This window comes from Cuculus canorus, chromosome 26 (genome assembly GCF_017976375.1).
Source record: "Cuculus canorus isolate bCucCan1 chromosome 26, bCucCan1.pri, whole genome shotgun sequence".
Taxonomy (NCBI): Eukaryota; Metazoa; Chordata; class Aves; order Cuculiformes; family Cuculidae; genus Cuculus; species Cuculus canorus.
In genome coordinates this window covers 2950957-2975615 of record NC_071426.1, presented here as the reverse complement: position 1 = coordinate 2975615, position 24659 = coordinate 2950957, and the positions used below count along the sequence as shown (strand labels likewise).

At 44.3% G+C, this 24659-nt stretch overlaps 1 protein-coding gene across 1 annotated transcript in view; it reads right to left on the bottom strand.

Moving 5' to 3' along the window:
* Positions 1-23922, bottom strand: part of DOCK5 (dedicator of cytokinesis 5) — an 87042-nt gene extending 63120 nt beyond the window's left edge. Inside the window, exons 1-2 of the mRNA XM_054049603.1 lie at positions 23807-23922; positions 6159-6242 (exon numbers count right to left, since the gene is read on the bottom strand). Coding sequence (XP_053905578.1) covers positions 6159-6242; positions 23807-23849 — 127 coding nt within the window. The 5' untranslated portion in view covers positions 23850-23922. The remainder of the gene's footprint in view (positions 1-6158; positions 6243-23806) is intronic.
* Positions 23923-24659: the final 737 nt, after the last annotated feature.

Here is a 24659-nt window from a genome sequence, read left to right as displayed (position 1 = left end):
TTCTGGGCAACCTGGGACAGTGCTGATGTTCAGATCCACCCAGACATCACTGACCCAAGGTTATTACATTCAGCTCTCTGGCAGAGGGAGCGGCATCAAGAATGTGAAGGGGTTTAGAAGAATAATCAGGCAAAGAAGAGAGAAGGAGAAGGTGGCGAGGTTTTTTTTTCCTTCTTCTTTTTTTCCCCCAAAAACATATAATTATTTAGCAAAGAAGATTCCATGAAGAACCCATGGATCTGAGAGCCCTCCAACTACAATTTAGAGTTTAGGGTGGGTTTCTTCCGTTTTATTGGGCATTTTTCTATGTGTGAAGTAGTGTTTGGTGGTCTTTTGGGTTTTTTTTTAAGCACAGTTTTGGCCCATTTCGCCAGCAATGAGAAACTGAATCAGCTTGACCACATAATCCCCAATATTCCAGTAGTGAGGTAGGAGGAAATTCCATTCTTGCCACAGAATGAAGAAAAGATTATACATTGATCATGGACCAATGGATAAGGTACTGGATTAGGGATGAGAAGATTTAGGTTCTATTTTTACCCAAGTTGTAATTAATTGAATGGTTAAGTACAAGTTATTTAGGGTGGGATACAAAGCTCAAGGAATTGAATATTTTCCTAGTGATTTCAATTCTCTCAGCCCTCCTATACCTCAAGCTTCCTCATGTTTGAAAAAGCCTCTCAGCACGGACCTATCCCTGTGAACTATTTTGAAATCATTGCATAAAATCCTGCTGTATATTATTATGCAAAACTATTTCAGCAAGCACCTCGTGCGATTTTCTTCAGAATCCAATTCTCAACACTTTTCTCCATCTCAAAAAGAACAAAAGTGGCGTATTGACTACTTCATTTCTTCTTTAAAAGAAAAACCACATCTGCCTAAAGCTTTAGAGGAGAGAGAGACAGTTTTAGTGTTTCTCTTGAGTATTTTCTCTAAGTAGAGATGTGCTAAATGGAGAAAGGCTTTTCAGTAGAAGATGACACGGCAAATTTCAGCTATGACACTCTTTCAAACTGAAGCCTGATTAAGAACGCGAGGGTTGCACACGGAGTCTTGCAAGGAAATGACAAAGTGTTCCTCAATTCCTCTCTTGTGAGACCTCATGTGGAGTACTGTGTCCAGTTCTGGAATCCTCAACATAAGAAGGGGAAGAAGCTGTTGGAACAGGTCCAGAGGACCCTACAAGGATGATCAGAGGGCTGAAGCACCTTCCATACGAGGACAGGCTGAGAGAGGTTGGGTTGTTCAGCCTGGAGAAGAGAAGGCTCCAAGGAAACCTTCTAACGACCTTCCTGTACCTGGAGGGACTACAAGAAAGCTGGAGAGGGGCTGTTCACAAAGGCTTGTGGTGATAGGATGAGGGGCAATGGGGATAAACTGGAGAGGGCCAGATTTACGCTTGATATGAGGAAGAATTTCTTCACCATGAGTGTGGTGAGGCCCCGGAACAGGTTGCCCAGGGAAGTTGTGACTGCCCTACCCCTGGAGGTGCTCAAGGCCAGGTTGGATGGGGCTTGGGCAGCCTGATCCAGTAGGAGGTGTCCCTGCCCATGACAGGGGATTGGAACTGGACCATCATTATGGTCTCTTCCAATCCAAACTATTCGATGATTCTATTTTGGTTTGGGTTTTTTACTTTTAACGGAACACAGGTCCTCAATTTTAACTTTTATGAAATGGATCTTATATGCTATGTAAAAGAGCAGAAAATCTAAGTAAAATTATTCAAATTACAACACTTTAGATGACTAAAAGTTATACACAGCGATGCAATCCCAGGTCACGTGCTTAACCACAAGGTCTTTGTTCCTCTTTCACAGTCCGTACCACAACAGACACCCTTGCGCTGAACTGAAATGAAAAGGGATTGCTTCATTTACCTACGCTGGTCAGAGGAAAGCTAAAAGAGTGAAACTACGAACAAATTCCATGCAAACTTATTTGCCTCAGCAGAAGAAAGTGGTCAGAATTGCAGCGTGTGGGCACACATTCCTTCGATCCGCAATTTGGCTATTTCCCACAGCTTCCATGGAATAACAACATATACTACAGATCAAGAAAGATTCCCCTAAACAGAAATACATCCTCCCAGCACACTGCTCAAGGACAGACTCCCAGAGAGTAAATCCTGCACTCAAGCAGCCTTCAAAGCACTGGATGCAGCAAGCTCCCTTCTTGGATTTTGCAGCACATGCTCAATCTTGACAATACGCAGCAAACAATGAGATAAGCAGTGTGTGTTTATCCTGTTTATCCCTTCTACAACCAGAGAAAGGAGGAAAAACCCCTACCTTGCTTTGCATATTACAAGAGTGTATCATGACCAAAACACCTAAATTAACAAAAGTGTGCTTTGCAGAGAGTATATGTGTATTAGTTTTAGAGGGAAGGCAAGTCTAAGTAAACCGGTATCCTCCAGATCTTCATGTGCATATAAACACACTGTGCTTTTTCAAGGCATGCTTGAAGCCCAAATGAATTAAAATCATAGAACAGTTTGAGTTGGAAGGAACATTAAAGCCCATCCAGTCCCACCCCCTGCCATGGGCACGGACAACTCCCACTGGATCAGCGGCTCCAAGCCCCATCCAACCTGGCCTTGGACACCTCCAGGGATGGGGCAGTCACCACTGCTCTGGGCAACCTGGGCCAGGGCCTCCCCCTCCTCACCGGAAAACATTTCTTCTTAAGATCTCATCTCCATCTCCCTTCTTTCAGCTTAAAACCATTCTCCCTCATCCTGTCTCTGCACTCCCTGATCAAGAGCACCTCCTTAGCTTTTTCATAGGCCCTATTTAAGTACGGGAAGGCTGCTATGACGTCAACCCAGAGCAACATCGTGTACTTTGTCCAAGCTGAAATGACCGTTTACGGGGATGATCACCCATCCTTTGATGAATCCTGCACACAGAGAAGCTGCAGCCCAGCAAGACAAACAGAAAACCTACTGTATTATCACTCCCTTTTCTCTGTGCACTCGCAATCCAAGCCTAAGTGCGTAGTTGTAACTGGGACTTCAAGAACACGAGGCAAATCATCTGTTTAGAGCATGGGAAAAGAAATCTTTACTAACAAAAGTGCAATGCCAGAGCCTCATGATAAATTTGGCCAACTCTGCAAGGACAGCTGGAACTCCGGGTAGCATCCGCAAGCATAAATGAGAAGGGATTTTGAAATTTCAAGGTGTTTCTCTCATTACGAGGCCGCCAGGCAATCCAACAGCAGCACCTGACTGCAGGCACTCCACCTTGGGAGCCTGCAAGACCCTACGGTCTGCGGCAAAGCCACACAACATTAGAAGACTGCGTAACGCAGAGGCCTGCATCAAACTACATCCATGTCTTCTGGCTTGTACTTTAATTCACTTTATTGCTCTTCGCGTCTCGCACACCTCCCTCAGTGTCTTAGCGGTGTCAATGTTGTGTCTCAAAGCTATTCAGCGAGTTGAGAGTGAGATAACATTCACTGTTAACAACAAAACCCAGCACAAGCTTCAGCCTTGTTGCCTCGCAGTCAAGGAACAAACTGTGCACTTCAATTCTTACAGACAGAACGGAGCCAGCCAAAACCTCAGCTGCAGACTAGAAAGAACTTTCCAGTGAAGACTGTTGGATACAGAGAGCCTCCACTGAACACAGCTGGGGAATGGATACCTGCTGACTCCAAACAGGAGACAAAAAGGAGGCATGTTCTAGATGACTGACAGAGCAGGAAGCCAACTGTGGTGCAACAGCCCTGAGAACCTTCTGGTAATGCACAGAAGACTCTCCAGTGTTTCCTGAGGTAACAAACAGTAGCAATGAGCAAGACTTTCCAAATATCTATTACCATTATGTGAAAGCCTCTGGACAACCCTGAAAAACTCCCACTTAATTCCCTAAAGAACGTTACCGAGAGCCTAAGGAATTCCCCTCAGTGAGGAGCTGCAGGTATAACTTACACCGATGAAGAAAGGACTTCACAAGGCATCTCTGAGCCTTCTTGCAAAGCCAATGCCTTGATTAAATGGAACCTTTTTCTAAAGTGAGACTTGTGTATCCAGATAAGAACAGCAATTAGTGGAACAAAATCCCCCCACTTCTATCAGGCTGGAGCTGTATTTGTCAGGACACATCATTAGCATGAAAAGGAAAAGAAAAAGCTTCTTGTGAGAACACTAATTCTCCAAAACACAACCTGCAGATATCTGGAAACTAAACTGAAAGCTGGTGTCCCAAAAGAAAGAAAAATAGATACAATAAGACACGAGAATTTCCTGCCAAATACAGAGAAAGCCAAAATTTTGAGTTTTTAAGATGAATTTATGCGAAATAAGATCAGACCCACAGCAGAGTTACCATCTCAGAGACAAACTGCAGCTTCTCCTGCAGATTCACAAATGTCTAGCCCGAACGCTTGGCTGGTCTTGCCAGAAGAAGTAGTTCACTTGTACTGCAGTAATTCCAAGGTGCCTCAGTCACAAACCAGGATGCCACATCGATGGCTCAGCGTATGAAAACACAATACAATCGCTTTCCCAAACAATTGACAACCAGTCCTCTTAGGGTGAAGTTCCAAATTGGAACATTTCAGGTCCAAAAGGGCTGTAATTTAGGTATTCATCTTGTATTCTTGACTGTCTCTTTGTTAAACAGCTGACCAAGGAGTAGGACTAAACAACGATGCTGCTTTAAAAGAAAAGAAAGAAGTATCCCAGATTTTGGGATGCAGAAGACGCATCTTCATGAAGGCAATCCCTGACACTCTCTCTTCCTTGAGACTTGTTGCAAAACCAGTTCATAAATTAGTACTATTCCACAAGGATTTTTTTCCCCCGTTTCTCTCTCTCACCCCTCCTTTCTCCCCACTCATCACTACCACACACTTTGGTGTAAAAACACACATCAGCAATATAATCTGCTTTGGCATGTAGGAACTGGCTGGCTGTTTCCAGTGTCAAGGTCAAAGAGAAGGGAAAAAGAGAACAATTGGCTGTGAACAAATTGCTAAACAAGCAGCTCACTGTTCCCAGCAGAGACACTGTAGAGATTTTGTACACTGAGTCTTCTTCAAGCTGATGCTGTTTGTGAAAATGATTGAATTTATATTTTGGAAAGAGTAGTTAGAGTTTGGAGAGCCTTCCAAATGAAGTACAGACCAGTACATTCTTTAAAATAATTAGATGGCAGTGTTCCATTCCTAATACTGAAATCTTCATTAAGTGGTCCAGTTTAATAAGCAGATATGAAACACATCTTGTTTAAAATAGGTATCTTGTTTTCCCTCCTTCAAGGGGTTGTACGTGCAGGTACATATCACAGAATCACGGAATGGTTTGGGTTGGAAGCGACCTTAAATCTCATCCAGTTCCAACCCCTTGCCACGCGCAGGGACACCTTCTAGTGGATCAGGTTGCTCAAAGCCTCATCCAGGCTGGTCTTCCCAGTGAAATATTGGGAGAAATAGCCTAAAAAGGCCACGGGAGCCCCATAACTAGAGGCTTTTTAAAATAGATGGTGCAAATTTATGATACTAGGGTTTAATCCAGCAGTGGGCAGCCTCATCTAGTGGGATATCCATGCCCATGGCAGGGGGTTGGAACTGGATCATCTTTAAGGTCCCTTCCAATCCAGACTATTCTGTGATTCTATGACTACTTTAGAAATAATTGGACCTAATCTCTCATTTTCTTTCATCCACTGCCTCTATCATCTCAAATCAAAGATTCAGGTTAAAAGTTAGGGTTCTTTAATTATCATTGTTCAGCGGGATCAGTTCATCACACAATTATACAAGCGCTTGGACCGGCACAAGGAGGGGCCAAGGGAAACAGATGCGGTGTGAAAACAGGAATGAATAACCAGAAGTAAGTATTTCTTTCTCTGGCAGTGCTGCCTTTACACACTACTGAAATTCTACCTCGACAAACCTCTGCCGGGAACAGTGTAGATATGATTCCCACTTCTGTATTTCACATATTTCTAATACCATTTCAAAGTCAAGTGCAAACAGCAAACATTACATAACTGGCTCCGTGCCTTTGGGTGCATCACAAGTTGGAAGTCCAGATCTAAAATTAGTACTATTAAAAAAATTGTACTATTAAAAAATATTCTTTTGTTGTATTTCCTTTCAAAAAACCATGGCAAAATACTGGGAAGTGATCTGCAACCTACCTTCATACATCTCCAAGATGTGAACAGTATCGCCAACTTGCAAGGACAGCTCCACGTCTTGGGCAGCATCATAATTGTAGATGGCTAAAAGGGGAAGAGAAGGAGAGAGGGAAATGAAAAACGCAACCAGGAGAGCCGCAAGATGATCAGATTTTGAAATCGGGCATCACGGTACCTGTCAAAGGCAGAATATCAGTTTGAAAAAGCACTATAAAGTGACTGAGTTATCCCACAGATCCACAGGAAATGTACATAACTTATCCATTCAGATTCGATCATCAGTTCTTGCCCAGATAAGAAACATTAACTGCTGACAAAGTTCACCTTTAAGAACTCAGATCTGTGACACTATATTAAGAAGCTGCATCTTCCCACTTGACCGACAGCCTCCCCAGCCAAGGTCACTATCACCCCAGGCAGAGGTTATGGATCAATTAGGTAATTGTCATTTTTTATTAGTGTTTCCCTGCACTGTAGCACTCACAAGCACCGACAAACCACCATAAATGGGCTGTTACAGCAAAAACCGCCTCTATTCTATCTTTAACGCCTCAGACTACTCACTATGAAAGGCTGTTTCAAGACAAGAACCAATCTTAGCACAAAAATTTCAGGTTCTCTGCAATTTTAATCCCCACCAAAGACAAAGCTAATCTGAACGCTTATCGGATTTCCAGTGGGAATAGGATTAAGTCCAGAAGCCCGTGCTTCTAAACTGCCTTTTCTCTGGAACTTCCTTGAGGAAGACCATCTCCTTGGGCAAAGCAGAAGAGCCCTCAGAGCTGTGTGAGGCTTCTCAAGGTGAAGAAGCTTAATCTGAATTTGCTTTTGTACCCCTGCAAGCAACAAAGACATAAAGCAGCCAGGAAAACGCTTCACTACGGTTCGGTGAATTGATAAGCGAAGTTAGAACAGATCACTTTTCTACCAAGACGAGATTATCTTATTTATTTCTTTATTTAAAACACAAGTTTTAAGTAAAGCTCATCTGTTAAATGCAGCAATGCAATTTTCTCACACACACAAGTGTCACATTTATACATCCAAATCTGTTCCCCAAGGAAATGTGTGAGTGAAGCAAGCAAAATGTTTATTTTTAAGGAGGCAAATAAATCAGGCAAATATTTTCAGCAGCCTTCGGGAAAATCCTTCAGAGGGTTTGTATTTGAAGAACTCTCTCTGAAAATTAAATAAATTTCAAAAACCTGAGCTCCTCTGTCAGCAAATTCACATCAAATGCCTATCATTTCCGTCAGGATGAGGTATATTGCCTCCTGGCAAGGGTCCAGCATCAACAAACGACTGTGGCTCACCACACCGGAAATTCTCACATACACCAGCTTTCTTTAAAATGCTGGAACTATAAATAATCCAACAGAAAGAGGCAGGCGCTGTGAATTCCCTGCAATAGCTGAAATAGACCTTGATCACAAACAGACCTTTCTTTCCTTATGCTGCTTCTGGTGAGCTTAATTCATGCTACTAACTTCAGCATCCAGAGACACAGGATGCACGGAGTCTAGTCCGTTGTTTTCCAGAGTGTTACAGGACCTCCGCTCCTAAGGCGTGAGCTGCTTGGACATCCAGTTTCCTCTCCCTTCCCACAACAGTCTTGGAAACCAGGATATTCAAACTGACTAGTGATGTGAATGTTCAGTTTAGACACCTTAAAGGCCCTGGAAGAGGCTAAAAAGTGAAATTCCCATTAATATGTTTGCAGAAAAAGAACAGAATCGTAGAATGGTTTGGGTTGGAAAGGACTTCAAAGCCCATCCAGTTCCAACCCATGGGCAGGGACACTTCCCGCTGGATCAGGGGCTCTGAGCCCCATCCAACCTGGCCTGGAACCCCTCCAGGGATGGGGCAGCCACCACTGCTCTGGGCAACCTGGGCCAGGGCCTCCCCACCCTCACAGCAAAATATTTTTTGCCCAGGATCTCATCTCAGTCTCCCCTCTTGCAGCATAAAACCATCTCCCCTCGTCCCATCACTGTCCTCCCGGATCAAGAGCCCCTCCCCAGCTTTCCTGGAGCCCCTTTCAGTACTGGAAGCTGCTCTAAGGTCTCCCCGGAGCCTTCTCCACGCTGGACAACTCCAACTCTCTCAGTGTGTCCTCAAACAGGAGGTTCTCCAGCCCTTGGATCATCTCTGTGGCCTCCTCTGGACTCGCTCCACCAGATCTCTGTCCTTCCTGTGCTGAGCACCTATTCCAATAGTTCCATATCCTTCTTATTTATCACAGAGATCCCAGAATTGAATGCAGGGCTCCAGGTGAGGTCTCACAAGAGCGGAGTAGAGGGACAGAATCCTCTTCCTCACCCCACTGGTCCCACTGCTCTGGATTGCAGCCCAGGACACGGTTTGCTTTCCGGGCTGCAAGCACGTACTGTTCTATAAAGTCATATAATGTTTAAGGGCAAAGACAAACACGGGCGTACACAGGAGTAGATCAGAATAATCTATTAAGAACTACATCGTACTGACAGCTGCCGAGATCACAAAAAGGCAGAGCTATAATAATATTGTATTTGATTCAGTTAAAATGAAACCGTTCTCCCAGACATAGAAAATAATTCCGCGAGGATTTGCAGAGGTCAGCATAAAAGCACAGTCCCTGATCCAAAACTCCCTGAGGCCCTTCCTTCTGTCGCAGCGAGGCTGCCAAATCACTGATGTTACGCAGGGATGTTCAAAGTCATTACTTGGATGGGACATGTCCACATCTCCCCAAGGTGCAGCAGGAAGCAGCGTGGATTTATCAAACAATCCAAGTTTCTTTGGAGGCACGGTTGGAACGGTTGGACTGTTGGCCCGTAACGTGCTAAGGGGATGCTGTGCTGCACAGGAGGAGTCAGAGCGGTGGTGACTGCCCCACCCCTGGAGGTGTTCCCAGGTTGGATGGGGCTTGGAGCAACCTGATCCAGTGGAAGATGTTCCTACCCATGGCAGCGGGGTTGGAACTGGATGGGCTTTGAGGTCACTTCCAACCCAAACCATTCCATCATTCCGAGTCATTCCTCGGGTGAAGGCCAGGCATCAAGCAGTCTACAGACATCAATAATCCTACAGCACAGTCAACAGACTGACAAGATTTAAAGCACAGCTTCGTAGCCAATTTCTAACTTGGCCGATTACATTCTGTCCAATGATGTTTCCTCCTGGGGCTACAGCTGGATGACCTTACTTCTATCTTGAAATGCTGTTTGGGATTCCTGTTCCGTGGCTGTGCTTACCATGAGAAACGGCTGCTGTTGAGAAATGCATGTCTGCTTGTACATACAGGGACTCCTACACACAATTTCTACATGCTTTGGGTTCCTTTGGGACAAACAGACATTATATAAATACCAGACTGTATTTTTTTTCCATAAAATGCTGCATAAAATGCAGACAAAAGCAGTCTGAGCAGCATCGAGTGCCTAAAAGAAAGGTGGGTGGCATCAGACAAGCCTTTCTTTTGGGTACACAGGCAGCTGATTTAACCCAAAGAGCACAACAGCCACAAGAAGAGGGAGAACTGAACACTGCAATCCCCTTCCTCTCACCAAAGAGCACAAAAGCCACAAGACAGAACTAAACACCACAGTTCCCTTCCCTTCCCTTTCCCTGCTCTACCAGAAAGTTTTCAGATCCCGATGCGTAGCATTTACAAACTAACTGCTGCACATCAAAAAAAGGCAAGATTTGAGGTATCTTGCTTTGCCAGATTGAATTAATCAAGAACAGAGGGTCACCGTATATAAAACCTCCTACCCAATGGTTATGTGTAAGGTTATAAAAGACAAATTGCTGGCATATTTTCCCTGGGAGTTTTACTATTTGCAACTGATGCTTCCTACTGCTTGAAGCCAGCCCTGCCCCAACCAGCTCGTCCACAGTCCGTTGAGCCTCTTTTCCCTATGTGTGTATTTAATCTGACCTCTTTCAGGCTTAAAAGAAAAAAAGGAAGCTGCACATAACAAACATGGTCATGGCATGAAAAAAAACAGGAAGCTTTCATATAAAATCCTGACAGAGTAGCAAGAAAGGAAGAAGAAAAAAAAATACATAAAGAGAGATTTTTGTCCCCAAATCCGCAGGAGTATCTGAAGTTAAGTCTTTTTGCTTCAAGTTAAAATTCAATTGAGATTTTTGTCCTTTGAAATCCACTTTAGAACGGTGATTCTGTTCCTTTTATCATCCTGAATGAAAGGCAGCACTGAAGTTGAGCAAATTGCATCTAAATAAAGTGGCAGAGGTGGAAAACATGATCCACAAGGAGGCACTGGGTTTGTTTTAATGATTGTATTCTTTGAGCATAACTAGAAGCCATGTGTCATACTTAATTTACAGTCCTCCAGTTTGATTAGTGAAAAGTTGAAGCAATGCGTTTTTCAACAGTGCATCCAGCCTACGGAATTCACGAGGACGGAAGGTCAGAGAAGTCAGCACTGGGGCTGGTTTGAAAAGGGCAGCAGATAACTTTATGACCCATGACAGCAGCCAGAGTAATGCCGCTGAAGATAAGCAGAAGCGATTTTCATGCTTTAGGGCAGAAGGTGATCCCTCAAAATGGATTGAGAGGGAGCTCTGAAGGCATTGCACAACTGGTGGGCACACTGGATGTGGAGGATACGCCGCTCTATTCTGTGGCATCATGCAACAGTCATCACCAGGAACAAGGACTACACAAATGGCTAAAGGAAACCTGAGATAGCCTGGGCTTTCCAGGGTAGCCGGGGCTCTGAGTAATAGATAACGGTGAGCTCGAAGTTTCTGAGAAGGCAGAGGGTACATGGCAGCATATGATTCCAGTACCAGAAAGGGCTAAAAGAAAGCTGGGGAGGGACTTTTCACAAAGGCTTGTGGTGATAGGATGAGGGGCAACGGGGATAAACCAGAGAGGGGCAGATTTAGACTACACATGAGGAGGAATTTCTTCACTATGAGAGCGGTAAGACACTGGCCCAGGTTGCCCAGTGAAGCTGTGGCTGCCCCATCCCTGGAGGTGTTCAAGGCCAGGTTGGATGGGGCTTGGACCAACCTGATCCAGTGGGAGGTGTCCCTGCCCATGGCAGGGGGTGGAACTGGATGATCCTTAAGGTCCCTTCCAACCCAAACTATTCTATGATTCTATGATTCTGTGATTCTATGATCTCAATGTCCCAATTACCACTGATGCTCTGGATGAACTGATGCTGTTGGAACTGGATGAATTTTAAGGTCCCTTCCAACTCAAAGTATTCTATGATCCCCGATCAGTAAAACACCAGGCAGTGGCACTGGAAACATAAGATGTCTCAATGTCATGAAAGAGGCGTAAAATCAGAAGAAACACAACTATATTACACAAAAAAAAACCCCCAAAATACACTCTGAAGAATCACAAAGCCTCACTTTGTCCAAAAGTCCTGGGAGAAGCCTTAATATGCAAGAAGAGATTCATTAAGCCTGACCTAACTTGTAGTGAATTCAGAGAGAGATTCAGCAGGCTTATTTCTACCATGAAAGTTCATTCAGGAGGGTAATAATGCAATCAGGTCCAATGCCACATTCCGATCCGGCTTTAGAGAGCTGTTACACATCTGGACAAGTGATACTCTAACACAGCGTCTATCCCACCGACACGGGTGAGAAAGGTAGCAATCATTCTCTTTAGCATTCCAAGAAACTGAGGGCAGTAAAACTGAATATCATTCTGTTCACCTGCAGCAGAATCAAAGATGAAACTCCAATATTAATTCCTAGACCCATTTTAACCACAACTCAGAGTCAAGGCTGTCCTAAAAGCAAAGCTCAGCTAAAATGTCTGAATCTAACATGAATAAGGCCAAAAATGTCACGTACTACTTTGTGTGTAATCCAAAGCAGAACAAAATTGGGATCCCGTTCCAGTGGGATGCCCCTGCCCATGGCAGAGGGGTTGGAACTGGATGATCTTTAAGGTCCCTTCCAACCCAAATGATTCTATGAGTCTATGAAATGGAATTCTTCCCTCAATCACTTGTTTGAATGCATCTGAAATACAGATTATTGGCCTGAAAAAACAGCCACTGCAAGATGCGTTATCTCTAACTTGGCTCGAAATAACCACCCCTCCGCCCATTAAAAAGACACGATAACGGCGTCCAAATACCATGTCCCACTTCTCTGCAGCCTGCCCTCTCCACTATCTGATAGGAGAGGGCTGTGCCTTGCTTCCTCTGAACAAAGAGTCGCATTCAGCGCTGTTGCAATAACCAGACTGCATCTCATTACATCTTTCAACTGAAGAGTCAAAAACTACTGTACGGAAACAGAAGTATGTGCTTTTATGCTGCAACAACCCCCGAATTAAGAAATGGCATTTATGCCGGACAGCCCCATTTGGAGAAGGCTGGTATGCTCTCTGCTGCCAAGATGTAACCAAAAAAACAGTGGCTTTATTTCAAAAACAAGGAACTGCCCAAGGAATTAATTCTTAATAAGAACAAAGGCTTTTTGATGTTCGAGCAAAAACGTTCTTGTAACTTACCAGGAATTTATGTCTGAAAAATGAAGACCAGAATAATTAAAGATTTGTATGCCAGACTGCTTCAAGAAATAAAAAAAAAGGCAGTCATGGTTCAACACTGAGAAACAAACACATTAACTGTTATGAACAGAACCTACTGCTCCTGAACTGGTTGATGCTGACATTCAGCCTCAATTCTACAAAGTCTCAAGTGATTGCTTAGCATTTTGAATGAAAATAATCCAGAACAAGATTACATCCGTGGAAATGTTTTAATGAACAGCCATCATTAGGCTTCTGAGTGGAGCATCTGAGGAGTTCCAGCTGGACCTTTACATATTGCATACTTAATATTTCAGGTTGATCTCACACACAGGAATACACCCCCTGATAAAGAGCCCCTCCTCAGCTTTCCTGGAAGAAGATACTCTCTTTCAGTTACGCCATCATCAACTTTTGGCTATTCCTGTGTTTCTCTCCATCAGAGACTGGATCAGATTCTTTGGTTAATGGTATATTCTCTTATAGAGTGGATTGTTTTATAAAAAAGCAACTTCACAGCCTCAGTCCCTGGGAATACGGATGGCTTCAGGAATAATCTAGCTAGACGTTCTAATGGTCTCTCACAGCTTTAAACTCCACAGACTAAAACCACAGCCAGCTCCACAACAACGCTCTGGCGCAAGTGGCAGACCCAATGACAAATTAGCCCATGTACTTTAATTAGAGCTTCTTGGTAGAGGCAAACTGAGATTATTCAGAACTGCTGAAGCAAGAGACCTCCTGATTATAAAGAAAAAAGAAACAAGAGACCTCCTGATTATAAAGAAAAAAGAAACAATCTCCACCTTTTCATCTCTACAGAATTCCCACTAGTCGTCAATCTCTCAATTATTTACTGCAAAGTGTTTATAACGAAATAGCTGTAAGAAAATAAAGGGGATTCTGTTCTCAGAGTGTGCTTATACTGCAGAACAAGACAGAGATATGGATCCTGAACATACACTGATGTGGATATCAGTAATAAAATCATCATGGCACAGGCTGTAAGGGTACACAAAGCAGGCAAAGCGTAGCTGCCTCTGTGATCTGATCTGCACAGAAACCCTCTGTTATACGGATGAGACTCTGAACTCAATTTTCTTGATGACCAGTGAATTTTGTGGACTTACTTCTATGCCAGTGGGTAGCAGAGCGAGGCCACGGTGCACTGGTTACAGCACTGGTGTACTACCCCAGGCTTTGCTGCATACGAGCAGATACACACTTGGAACTATCTTGAATTATCTCTTTCTGCCACTAAGAATGTATTTCAAAGTACCTTCATATTTTGTCCAGAGAAAAGAACTTCAAAGTTTCAACCCCTCTGCCTCCTCCTCACAACTAGGCTATGGAAACCAATGGCAAAGAAAACCTACAGCAGGAAAACCACCCGAAAACAAGTCTCTCCAAATCCACTTAGACAGGCACCACGGGCAAAATCCGACTTCACCCACCAACTAACGAATCAGCTCAACTCAGAGCTTTGAGGATTTGCAATAACCCACTCTGACCTCAACAGTTACGCTAACGCTCCCTATCTCCCACCAATCTTCTCTTCTGCCCATCTCGGTGCAAAGTTTAAAGCTCTGCTGGTTTTACACATGCAGTAATTTTCTAATCCATCTTCCTGAAAAGACAGAGCAGAATAATGCCCGGCAAAGGCACAGGACGTAGCAGCAAGCATGCATTCCATTTTACATAGAGGTAATGCACACAAATTGGGAGCTGGATAATTTTCTTCACTAGGCTCTCTACTTCCTTTTATTATTTTCACTCCAAAGGGCCCTCGGGGATTTTAAGCTCAGATAAAGAATTAATCTACATTAGCTGTCTCAGCTTATGTCTGGAGTAAGAGGGAGTGCTGCGAGCCAGTGGAGGAATAAATCAGGACTAGCAGCACAGGAGCCAAGCTGCTCCTGAATGTACTACACCCAACTTAATCCAATACTTGATAATAAAAAGTATTTCCTTCGACTAGACATGCAATTCCAGTCTCTTTGGAACATCCTGAAATGTCCCCTTTTCCATATCCACAGACAGAAAAAGAAAATAGCCTAGCTTTTCTTTCTGAAGAGTCATACTTTCATAAAGACTATCACAGAATCATTTAAGTTGGAAAAGACCTTTAATATCATTGAATCTAACTGTAAACCCAACACTGCCAACTCCGCCACTAAACCATGCCCCTAAGCACCACATCCACGTGGCTTTTAAACCTCTCCAGGGATGGTGACTTCAGAACTTCCCTGGATAGCCTGCACTAGGTGCTTGACAACCCTTTTGGGGAAGAAATATTTCCGAATATCTAGCCTAAACCTCCCCTGGCACAGTTTGAGGCCATTTCCTCTCATTGTATTGCTTGTTACTTGACCAGGTTGCCTTTTGCCTTGATGGATCTTTCCACAACAACCATTTAAGTTGCCTACAAGTTTCCCTAAGTTGTGGTTTAGAGGAATGCCCTTGGCTTTTGTTCCCACTGCACTACCAGCCTCCATCTATTTCCCATGGTCAGCAAGAACAGTGCCCACCTAAGAGTGATCACACACAAAAAGGGAAGATACAGTCTGTTTCAGGTTTGGCCGATTCGAACTACATGACATGCAACAACACGCCAGTGCTCAAGTGGAATGAACAGACGCAGGAGTACCCAAGTTGGAACTCATGTGCCAACAGCAGCTTTCAAATGCAAAACGATGACAACACATTGTTGGGTCTGGAAGGTGGTCCTTGATTTCATGTTCTCAACCCAGCTGCTGGATGATCTTGCAATTTCATCACACCAACCTTCCTTTAGTTGACACATAAAAGAAGCTAGGGAGACCAAATTGCCATTCCTGTTTTAGTTGTGCTTGGTTCCAAAGTTGGCTCAGGAAGGAAAGGTGCAGCAACAGCCTCCACTACAGAGAAACCTCAGATCCTGGTGGTATCAAAGCTGCATCTTCCACCACATCTATTTTGACCAAACCCTTCTCCCTAGTGTGTTTAAATACTTCATTGCTTTACCAAGCTATACATTCACCGGCTTTCACTGTGACACAGTGACCTTCTCAACAGGGAGGATACAAGGCAAGACTGCTCCGTTTCATCTCCTGGCCAGGGTACAAGAACGAGATACCATACTGACAGGTGGCTTACAGATCTTATTAGGTTAAAGAGTGCTTGGTATCATTGTGAGGTGCGTATCTTCCAAGCCCTGCAGCTTTATTTTGCCTCTTTGAAATCCGAGCAGGAACATCTAGCTGAAACGATTAGTATTCTCATAAAAATATATTAACTCGTAGTCTTGTCCTTTAGAGCAATGGTTCAAAGCCCCTCACTGTTTCAACTCTCTCAAGACCACAGAAATCAACACTTTTGCCACTTGCTTTAGCTGAATCAGAATTTGGTTTGTATTCAAGTCGGTCCATTGACATGGGAATTCAATAAACTCAAAATATAATGCATCTTCTTACTTTGGAGAAAGAGACTTAGAAGAAAATGGGCTCATAACCACCCTCTGAGTTGTCCTCTACAAGAGAAGTGGTCCATACCTACAGCCTGCTGAGTGTGGTGGTACTTGCATTCTAGTTTTACCAACTGCATGAACCTACCCGAAGTGTGAAATCCCGTTTTCACAAAAGTAACCTCTGGTTTTGAATGTCTCCATTCTTATTGCCTATGCTCATTTACAACACGCATAAAATAGTGACTGAATTTTACCAAGTTTGTCTGGAATCACCTTTTTTTTCTCCAAGCCTGCAAATGGGAAACTCGTGTTTGCACACATGAGGTACAACAGCAATTTCTGCAATGAACTTTTCAAGCAGATGTGTAAAAACCAAACCCATTGCTTGATAAATTGCAGTACACAGCTAATTTTCAACTTGAAAGCGTGTGGCACTTTCAAAAGAATTAAGTGAATTTGCCACTGGCTTTAAATTACTGTCCTAGTTCTTACTGGGCAGAACATCAAAGGAAGTAGAAAGAAAACTTGGAAATACTACTGTACAGAACTCTAAGCGTTACTGTCTAATGAGTTTTGCTGTATGCATTACTTTCAGAGGGAGCGAGGGTGGAGAGATGAGAGGAGGTCTAATGAGTGAAAAAAAAACACTTGAGCACGGAGTCCAATTGCGCCTACAGGCTAGCCTGCACCGTAGAGTTCACCTGAGTTAAAATTCAGCGTTGTCTCTCACTAGCATCACACCTACATGTATCAACACTAAGCTCAAGCTGATAGACTCACAGAGATTATAAAGCCAAGGGATCCCATTTTATAGAATCATAGGTTTGGACCAGATTGGAAAAGACTACTTGGATCATCGACTCCAACCGTTCCTATCTAAACTATGGCCCTGAGCAAAGCTGCAAACGTAACCCATCAGAATTATAGCCATAAATCTTTACACAAGCATTCCCAGGTCTCCAGCTCCTTCCCCTTTCCATCCATGTGCTCAGGAGGAGACAGACAAGCTCTCCCACAAGTTTGCATGAGAATTCATTGCATGGCTTTAAGAAACTTGGGATATGCTGCCTAGAAGCTCTTTATCTTCACTGCACAGCACCTCTGTGGATACCAGCACTTGAGCTAACTCAGGCTAGCTCAGGCTAATATGAGAACCTCTAATATGCCTCCGTACCTCCAGCCAACGTTGGCTTCATCACAATTCCCTCTCTCGTAATGGAAACTTGTGGTTTCATCGTTCGATGTGTGCAGAACGACACAAGCCCCAGTCAGAGAATTGGCACTGCACAGTGAGACAAGACAGCTTGACGTTTCCAAAGACCTTTAATTCCAAAGCATTTTTATCTTGCCGCTTATCTCAGGTAACAAGCAAATGGCAAAGAGACGAATAGTGTTGAAACTAGGAATGGGAAATCTTGGCTGGGAACTAAGGGTCTTACTCTGGAAGGAAAAAAAAAAGCCTAATAAAATATTGATCCCTTTGTTGAGGAAGAATAAAGAACAAGCAGCTCCCAAATTTGCAGTAACAGATCAGTTTTAATTAAACTGCACAAGATAAAAGGCGAGAAAGAATATGGTCCCGTGCACTGCAGCTTTCCCTTCATTTTCTTGAGGTACTTTACTCCCTTAGATTAAGTTCCATCTCTCTTCCAGCTTGAAGCCCCCACTACATCATCCGAGCAAAGAGAATGGAAGTGCTGCAAAATCAGATCTCTAATATTTAAGTTCGTTACTCTTGCATTAGGGAAAAGAAAAAAAGCACTTTCAGAGCTAACTGGCCGCTCTTTGCCCATGACATTCTGAAACAGCATTAGAACTTTAGAGCACAAGATAAAAACTCTTTTATTATTACAAAAGATCAAAGTACTAGGCTCTCCCAAGAGCAGAAAACTATTATTATCTCCATTGTAACTCAATGAACTTTTTTTCCCAGATTCAGCGCTTTCCTGAATGAGACTCACTTTTATTGCAGCAACACCTCCAAAAATTTGAGGACATAAGAACTGGCCAAAGAACAATCTCCACAGAACCACTACTTTTTTTAGATACATTCTGACAAGGTGCCAGACACCTATCTGAAAGCTGCAAGAGGCTGCCAGAGCAATTAATTCTTTAAACAATGCTCCCCCTCTATTCCTGGGAGATCTTCCTAGGAGGTACAGCCTGTACCGTACCAAAAAGACATTTTATCATTTGAGCAACTGGGTCAACTGGTGCTCTGTAATATCTTCTGGTTTTGAAGGCAACCATGAATTGGCCACCTAGAAAGCTGTTTAGTAACTCATAGTTATGTTCCAGTTTTACTCGCACATGTTTCCTGGCAAACACACCAAAATTCATTCCAGTATTTTAGGCATTTAATCATAAATTTAATGCACTGGACCCAAAAGTGTAGTCTCATGCTGGTAACAAGGGGATAAACGTGTTTATGACTTTGGACTAAGGTAGTTTTAAGCTTGGCCATGCTTACATCTTAAACGTGCTAGCATAAAGGACTTTTTCTTCCCTAAAAACACTAATTGGAAGAGATATCTTATCAGTCAGGAGAAGTGCAAGTTAAAGAGTGCAAAGAAAAAAAAGTTGGCCTTAAATTAAAGGAGGTTTGGCGAGCTTGCGCGTAGAAGGGGGTGAATGAACATTTTTCAGCTTCTGAATGATAGGGAAAGATAAATACACATTTACTCCTTCTTGATCAACATGCTATTAAGGGAGTGGAACTGGATGAGCTTTGAGGTCCCTTCTGACTCAAACCATTCCATGATTCTATGATAGTTCCTAAACATCAGGGCTGTTGATGATGTTTCGAGGCAGACACCCATGAGCTAAAGCACCCACAAGTCACAAGACACTTCTAGAAATACTGCTTTTCAAAGTAGGAATAAGAAAAGAAGCGGTTACAAGTCTTGTTCATGTCAGCAATGCCTTTGAAGTCCACAGGATTAGTTTCACAGGGAACTACTGAAGGAGCAGTATAGTAATCACCAAAAGTAAGAGAAGGCAGACTCGGGTGAATATGGATTAACAAAAAATAGAAAGGGCTACAGAAGCAAGAAGTAGCACAGCCAGCTTTCACATCAAATAAACTTTTTTACACAGCAGTAAAAATCAGAGAACTATATTGGCAATAAAGCGTTGTACACTTCAAAGCTTCTTGCTGTCAACAGTGCCAAGGTTTTACTTTTCCCTGTTGGAAATTTTGTTGGTATTGCCATCAATATGACAATGTATAGACACAAATCATAATAAAGTAAATGGAAGGGGAAAAATGAGTAGTTATAGAGTGTTTCTATCAACAGAACGGGAGATAGACACGTCTGGAGAGGGAATGAGCTCCCACAGCCCTTGTTGGCAACCTGCTGCACAATGGGGGACCTACATTGCAAGTTAGAAGCATTCTGCAGGAGTGGTACGCATAGGGCAAGTAGCAAGTTGAAATAAATACCAGTTCTGCTCTAATTTCATATGCTGTACTACCACCAGTACCACGAAACTCCTTGGATCAAGACAACTTTGCATAAGATGTATGACGCTTGAACATGAAACCAAGACTCGATGGCCCAGCGCATCAGGAGTTACCACAAATCAAACCATTAGTAAGAAAATCCCACTTGGCAGCCCTCTCTTCCCTTCCGATCCTTCACGTTTCTGCTCACATAAATCACAAACGTAGCTGGCAGGCACTGGTTTACATTTGAAAAATTACTGCCATTCCTAAGATGTGACGCAGCTGATTGTAACTCAACCACCACATGGTATTTCAACAAAGTAAATAGTCCTTCATGACAAGAACAGTCTTATGCGCCCATCCCTCCAGCAGGGAAAACTCTAATGGGTTTAAAAGGCCACCAATAACTATTAGGGATAATTACCTGTCAGTTTATCCCAGAAAAACTATTCAAAAGGAAAAAGAACCCAACAAAATACAAGATGACAGATTGAAACTCACCGTTTTCAACTGTAACAGTTTCTATGGGCAATGTAAGAAGGTATTTTAGCCATAGCAGGTGGCCACGCTTCTTTTGGAACCACATCAAATCGAGCCTTTCCCTTTCTAGCACCCACCCATGTATCTGAAAAAGCTGACGTGCAAAATGGGAATGGGATGTGAAGACGCAGGGAAAGCTTGGGTGGGAATTAAAGCTGCCCAAAAGTTACGCAAAGTTACAGATTTAATGATTTGGAAAGATCACAGGCAACCAATAATATTAAGCAAGCCAGCACCCTCATAAAAATGCAAACTATTCCAGACTTCAGGACTCAAGAGCTCTTCAGCTAAAAAACTCTTACTGTGGAAGCCCAGATTTGTGGATTGGCCGAACAATACATAGATATATTGTATATGTACTGTGCCATCTCAAACTCAGCCCGTATGCCATCGGTATCATCCACGCTAGTGGTTAACAGTCCCCACGTTTAACCAGCTGAAGACAAAACTAGAAGGAATCAAACCAGTTTGAACCCACAATCTGTGTAATAATGCAGGACGTCAACCATTCTGAACTGAAATGCAAAAATCAGACAAGTGACACTTAATCATGTTGTTAACTTCTTGGAATTTCTGACTATGTGGGTAAGATTTACAGGGTTGTTTCTAAAATAAGTAGATTTATATTATTATAGGTTTATATTATTATAAATAGTAGGTTTATATTATTATAAATATAAACTGCTTCCAAATCACAGATATTTCCAAATCACAGATGAGCAACAGCCACAATATGTGTCTTCCTCCTGAAAAGAATGAACCTTGAGCTTTACACTTCACAGCTGTCACCCGTGCTACCAGCGAATGGAAGTTGTCACCATCTAATGGCCTGGATCAAACAACCACTGGCATCACCCTCATTACAACCACCTTCATAATTGGTACTAATAGGAGATTAATGGCCCAAGCAGCCTTCCTCTCCGTCCTCATCGTCTTCAAAGCACGCACAAGCCCAATAAGCACTGGTACCCGAGCGCAACGCTCAAACACAGCACCAGATGCAGTTGTAGACGGGGAACTCACGTGCCTGCAAACATCAAATTGACACAATTACAATTCTATTAATGCCACGTGTCAAACACTGCCTGATGAAGCTAAGTCACTGCAGAAAGAATTCTGTTTACTGCCTGCAGATTAACCCTGTCGGTCTGGTTACAAATTGAACACAGGAGCTGAAGCACTGGAGACGCTGTTGGTTTGGTCCACGTGTCTGCGTACAAGGGGAATAAACACCTTTTTCGTGCACAGAATTAAAGGGATACTTCCCAACAACGCTTTTTGATAGGGAAGGGAAGAGGTAGCTTTTCTCTCCACCCTGCTTACTCACAAGCCGGTGCCCTTTCTGGCAGAGGAGCTGTCATAATCAACAGTTGGCTCCAGCTAGCACAAAAACTCACCCCGGAAGCTAATAAAAAGGAAGCCAGAGGAGTGCCTCTGATTCATCCTATTGCCCAAGGCCATTCTTGAAGTAGACGAGCCTTGCTCAAAGGTGTGCTTTAAAACACTCCACCATAATCCAGCACTGCCAATCATACCAGCATTACAGAGTTTACTCGATTATAATGTTGTTTATTATCCAATAATTATTGAATTATTGGTGTTCATTATTCAATAATTATAATTGTTGAATTCCTGATGCTCAGAGTAATCTCACTAAGGCACACACATAGGTTCCCACAAATAAATAGCCTGAGCTATTACCTACACAGAAAGAAACAAAGTTCAGGGTGTACAATACTCCACACCCTCCCGGTTACCAGAGCAGAAACTAGATAAGGTTGTGCTGCGTATAATATCTCTGAAGCTTAAGCCACACTCCTGCAAGAAGCAGGCTGCCTTGCTGCAACGCCACTTTGAAATCAAATGGGTAACTTATTTCAAGTTCACACCACCAAAAATTGGGCAGGATGAAGGTCTCTGTCTTTAAACTCATGGCCTGAACTTGAATGAAGGGAGCCAAGGCAATCAACACTTCACAAACATGAAATGAAATACTTTTCTCACGTCAAGAAGTCCACTGTAAAACACAAGGGGCTCAGAAGATCATTTTTTCAGTGAAATAAGCTATCAGAACTTGTTGGTATCGTTGGTGGTTTCCTGCCTATTGTTCTCCGCCCAGTTCTCACCAGTGACCTCAAAACCATGGGTTTCAATCTGTCACACTCTGAAGAGGAACCGAACAGCAACACCACTGGTTATGTTCCTCCTTGAGAAGAGCGAGAGAGCATTCAACTATCTCCTTTCAAACACAAACACAAGAACAGGGCAGAAGGCACAAGGCATCAGTCAAGCTCTCACCACCCCTATGTCAAGATTCCCACTCCCTTCAAAGGTGTCACCCACAGGGCTGGGATTCACTTATCACAGCAAACTCATCCTATCATGCCCTTTTCTATCCACATCTTTATTTTTGCTGCTATCTTAGAACGCGTTTCACTGTCAAACACGCTGGAAAGGCAAAATTACAAAGGTCAGTCCCAAACGTTCAAGATTCCAGAGACTCAGAGCTCCCAGGGTGAGAACTGGACACACATCACTGCCTCCATCCCTAAGGGTTCAAAAGGGAATACCCACTGTGGAAACCTGGAGAGAGCACAGAGCGGGAAAAGAATTAAGAGAGTGTGTGCAGGGGAAACGACCCGAGGGTGTGCAAAGGGAAAGGAATGACTCTGGGACAGTGGGGAGAGAATGAACGAAAGCGCAGACTTGGCAGAGAAAAGGTATGAGAGGGGAGAGGAGGCTCCCAGGGATGGGAGAGAAGAGGAAGGGAAGGGGGGGAAAGGGAGAAAAAGGGGCTGGAAGGGGGGAAAGGGAGAGAATGGGGATGAAGAGAGGGATAGGAAGGGATAAGGGGTTAAAGGGGGAAGCGGGGGCAAAAAGGGGGGGGGAAGTGAGGGGAAGCAGGGGCAAAAAGGGGGGGGGAAGCGGGGGCAAAAAGGGGGGAACAAGGAGGAGAAAGGAAGGGTCAAAGCAGGGGGGAAAACGGGGTCAAAGCAGGGGGGAAAAGGGGGTCAAAGCAGGGGGGGACAAGGAGGAGAAAGGAAGGGTCAAAGCAGGAGGAAAAGGGGGTCAAAGCAGGGGGAAAAGGGGGTCAAAAAGAGGGGAAACAGGGGCAAAAAGGGGGGAAGCGGGGGCAAAAAGGGGGGGGACACGGAGGAGAAAGGAAGGGTCAAAGCAGGGGGGAAAAGGGGGTCAAGGGGGTCAAGGCAGGGGGAAAAGGGGGGTACGGCAGGGGGAAAAGGGGGTCAAAAAGGGGGGGAAGCGGGGGCAAAAAGAGGGGGGGACAAGGAGGAGAAAGGAAGGGTCAAAGCAGGGGGGAAAAGGGGGTACGGCAGGGCGGCAGAGGAGAAAAAGGGGGGTTAAAGCAGGGGGAAACGGGGTTAAAGCAAGGGAAAAGGGGGTTATAACAGGGTAAAAGGAGGTTAAGGCAGGGGGGTAAAGGGGGTTAAGGTGGGGGAAATAGGGTTAAAGCAGGGGAAAAGGGGGTTAAAGCGGGGGGGAAAATGGGGTTAAAGCGAGGGAAGGAGTGGAAAAGTGGGATTAAGGGAGAGAAAGGAGGGGAAAAAGAGGAAAAGAGCGTGGGAAGAGGCGAAAAGATGGGGGGGGGGGGGGGAAGAAGAGAAAAGGAGAGGAAAAGCAGGGAGTGGGAAGGGGAAAAGGGGTGCAGGGGAGGACAGGGCAGGGGCACCCGTGTCGGCACTCACCGACCCCGTACTTCTCCCTCTTGGTGGGGATCCAGCGCGCCATGCCGGCGGCTCAGCGCTCCGCCATGCTCCCAAACTTCCCAGCAGCTCCCAACTTTCCTGCCTTTCCCCCCCCTCCCTCCCTCCCTCCTCCTGTGGCCGCAGAAGAGAGAGAGAGAGAGACAGAAGGCAGGGAAAGAGGGAAGGGCAGCAGCTCCGCCCGCCCCGGCGGCATCACCTGCTCTCAGCCCTCTGCTCCGCCCCGGGGATGGGGGGGGGGGGCAGATGGGAATGAGGCAAAAAAGCCCTAAAATCGTGGTTTTTATGGCTGCTACTCGGTGTGCTGGTGGAAAAGCGCTTGCCGGTTTTGGAGGAAGACGGTTTTTTTTAAAGGGAAGGGGTGAATCGCTGAGAAAAATGAAAGGGGTTTTGAGAAGCGCTGCGTTTGCCTCAAGAAATCGGGGGGTGGTTTTGGGGTTGGAAAAGAGCTGAAAGGTTGAAAGGAGAGGGAAGGCGAAGAGAACTGGGATATCCTCGAGAGGGTCGGGTGTGATAAGTACACAGTTTCGTAGAATCGTAGAATAGTTTGGGTTGGAAGGGACCTTCAAGTTTGGGGGTGTGTTTGAACCCAAACTTTCGAGGCGAGTGTGAAACACAGCTGAGAGGGAATCACAGAGTGGTTTGGGTTGGAAGGGACCTCAAAGCCCATCCAATTCCACCCCTTGCCATGGGCAGGGACACCTCCCGCTGGATCAGGGGCTCCGAGCCCCATCCAACCTGGCCTGGAACACCTCCAGGGATGGGGCAGCCACCACTGCTCTGGGTGACCTGGGCCAGTGTCTCTTCTTCCTAAGATCTCATCTCAATCTCCCCT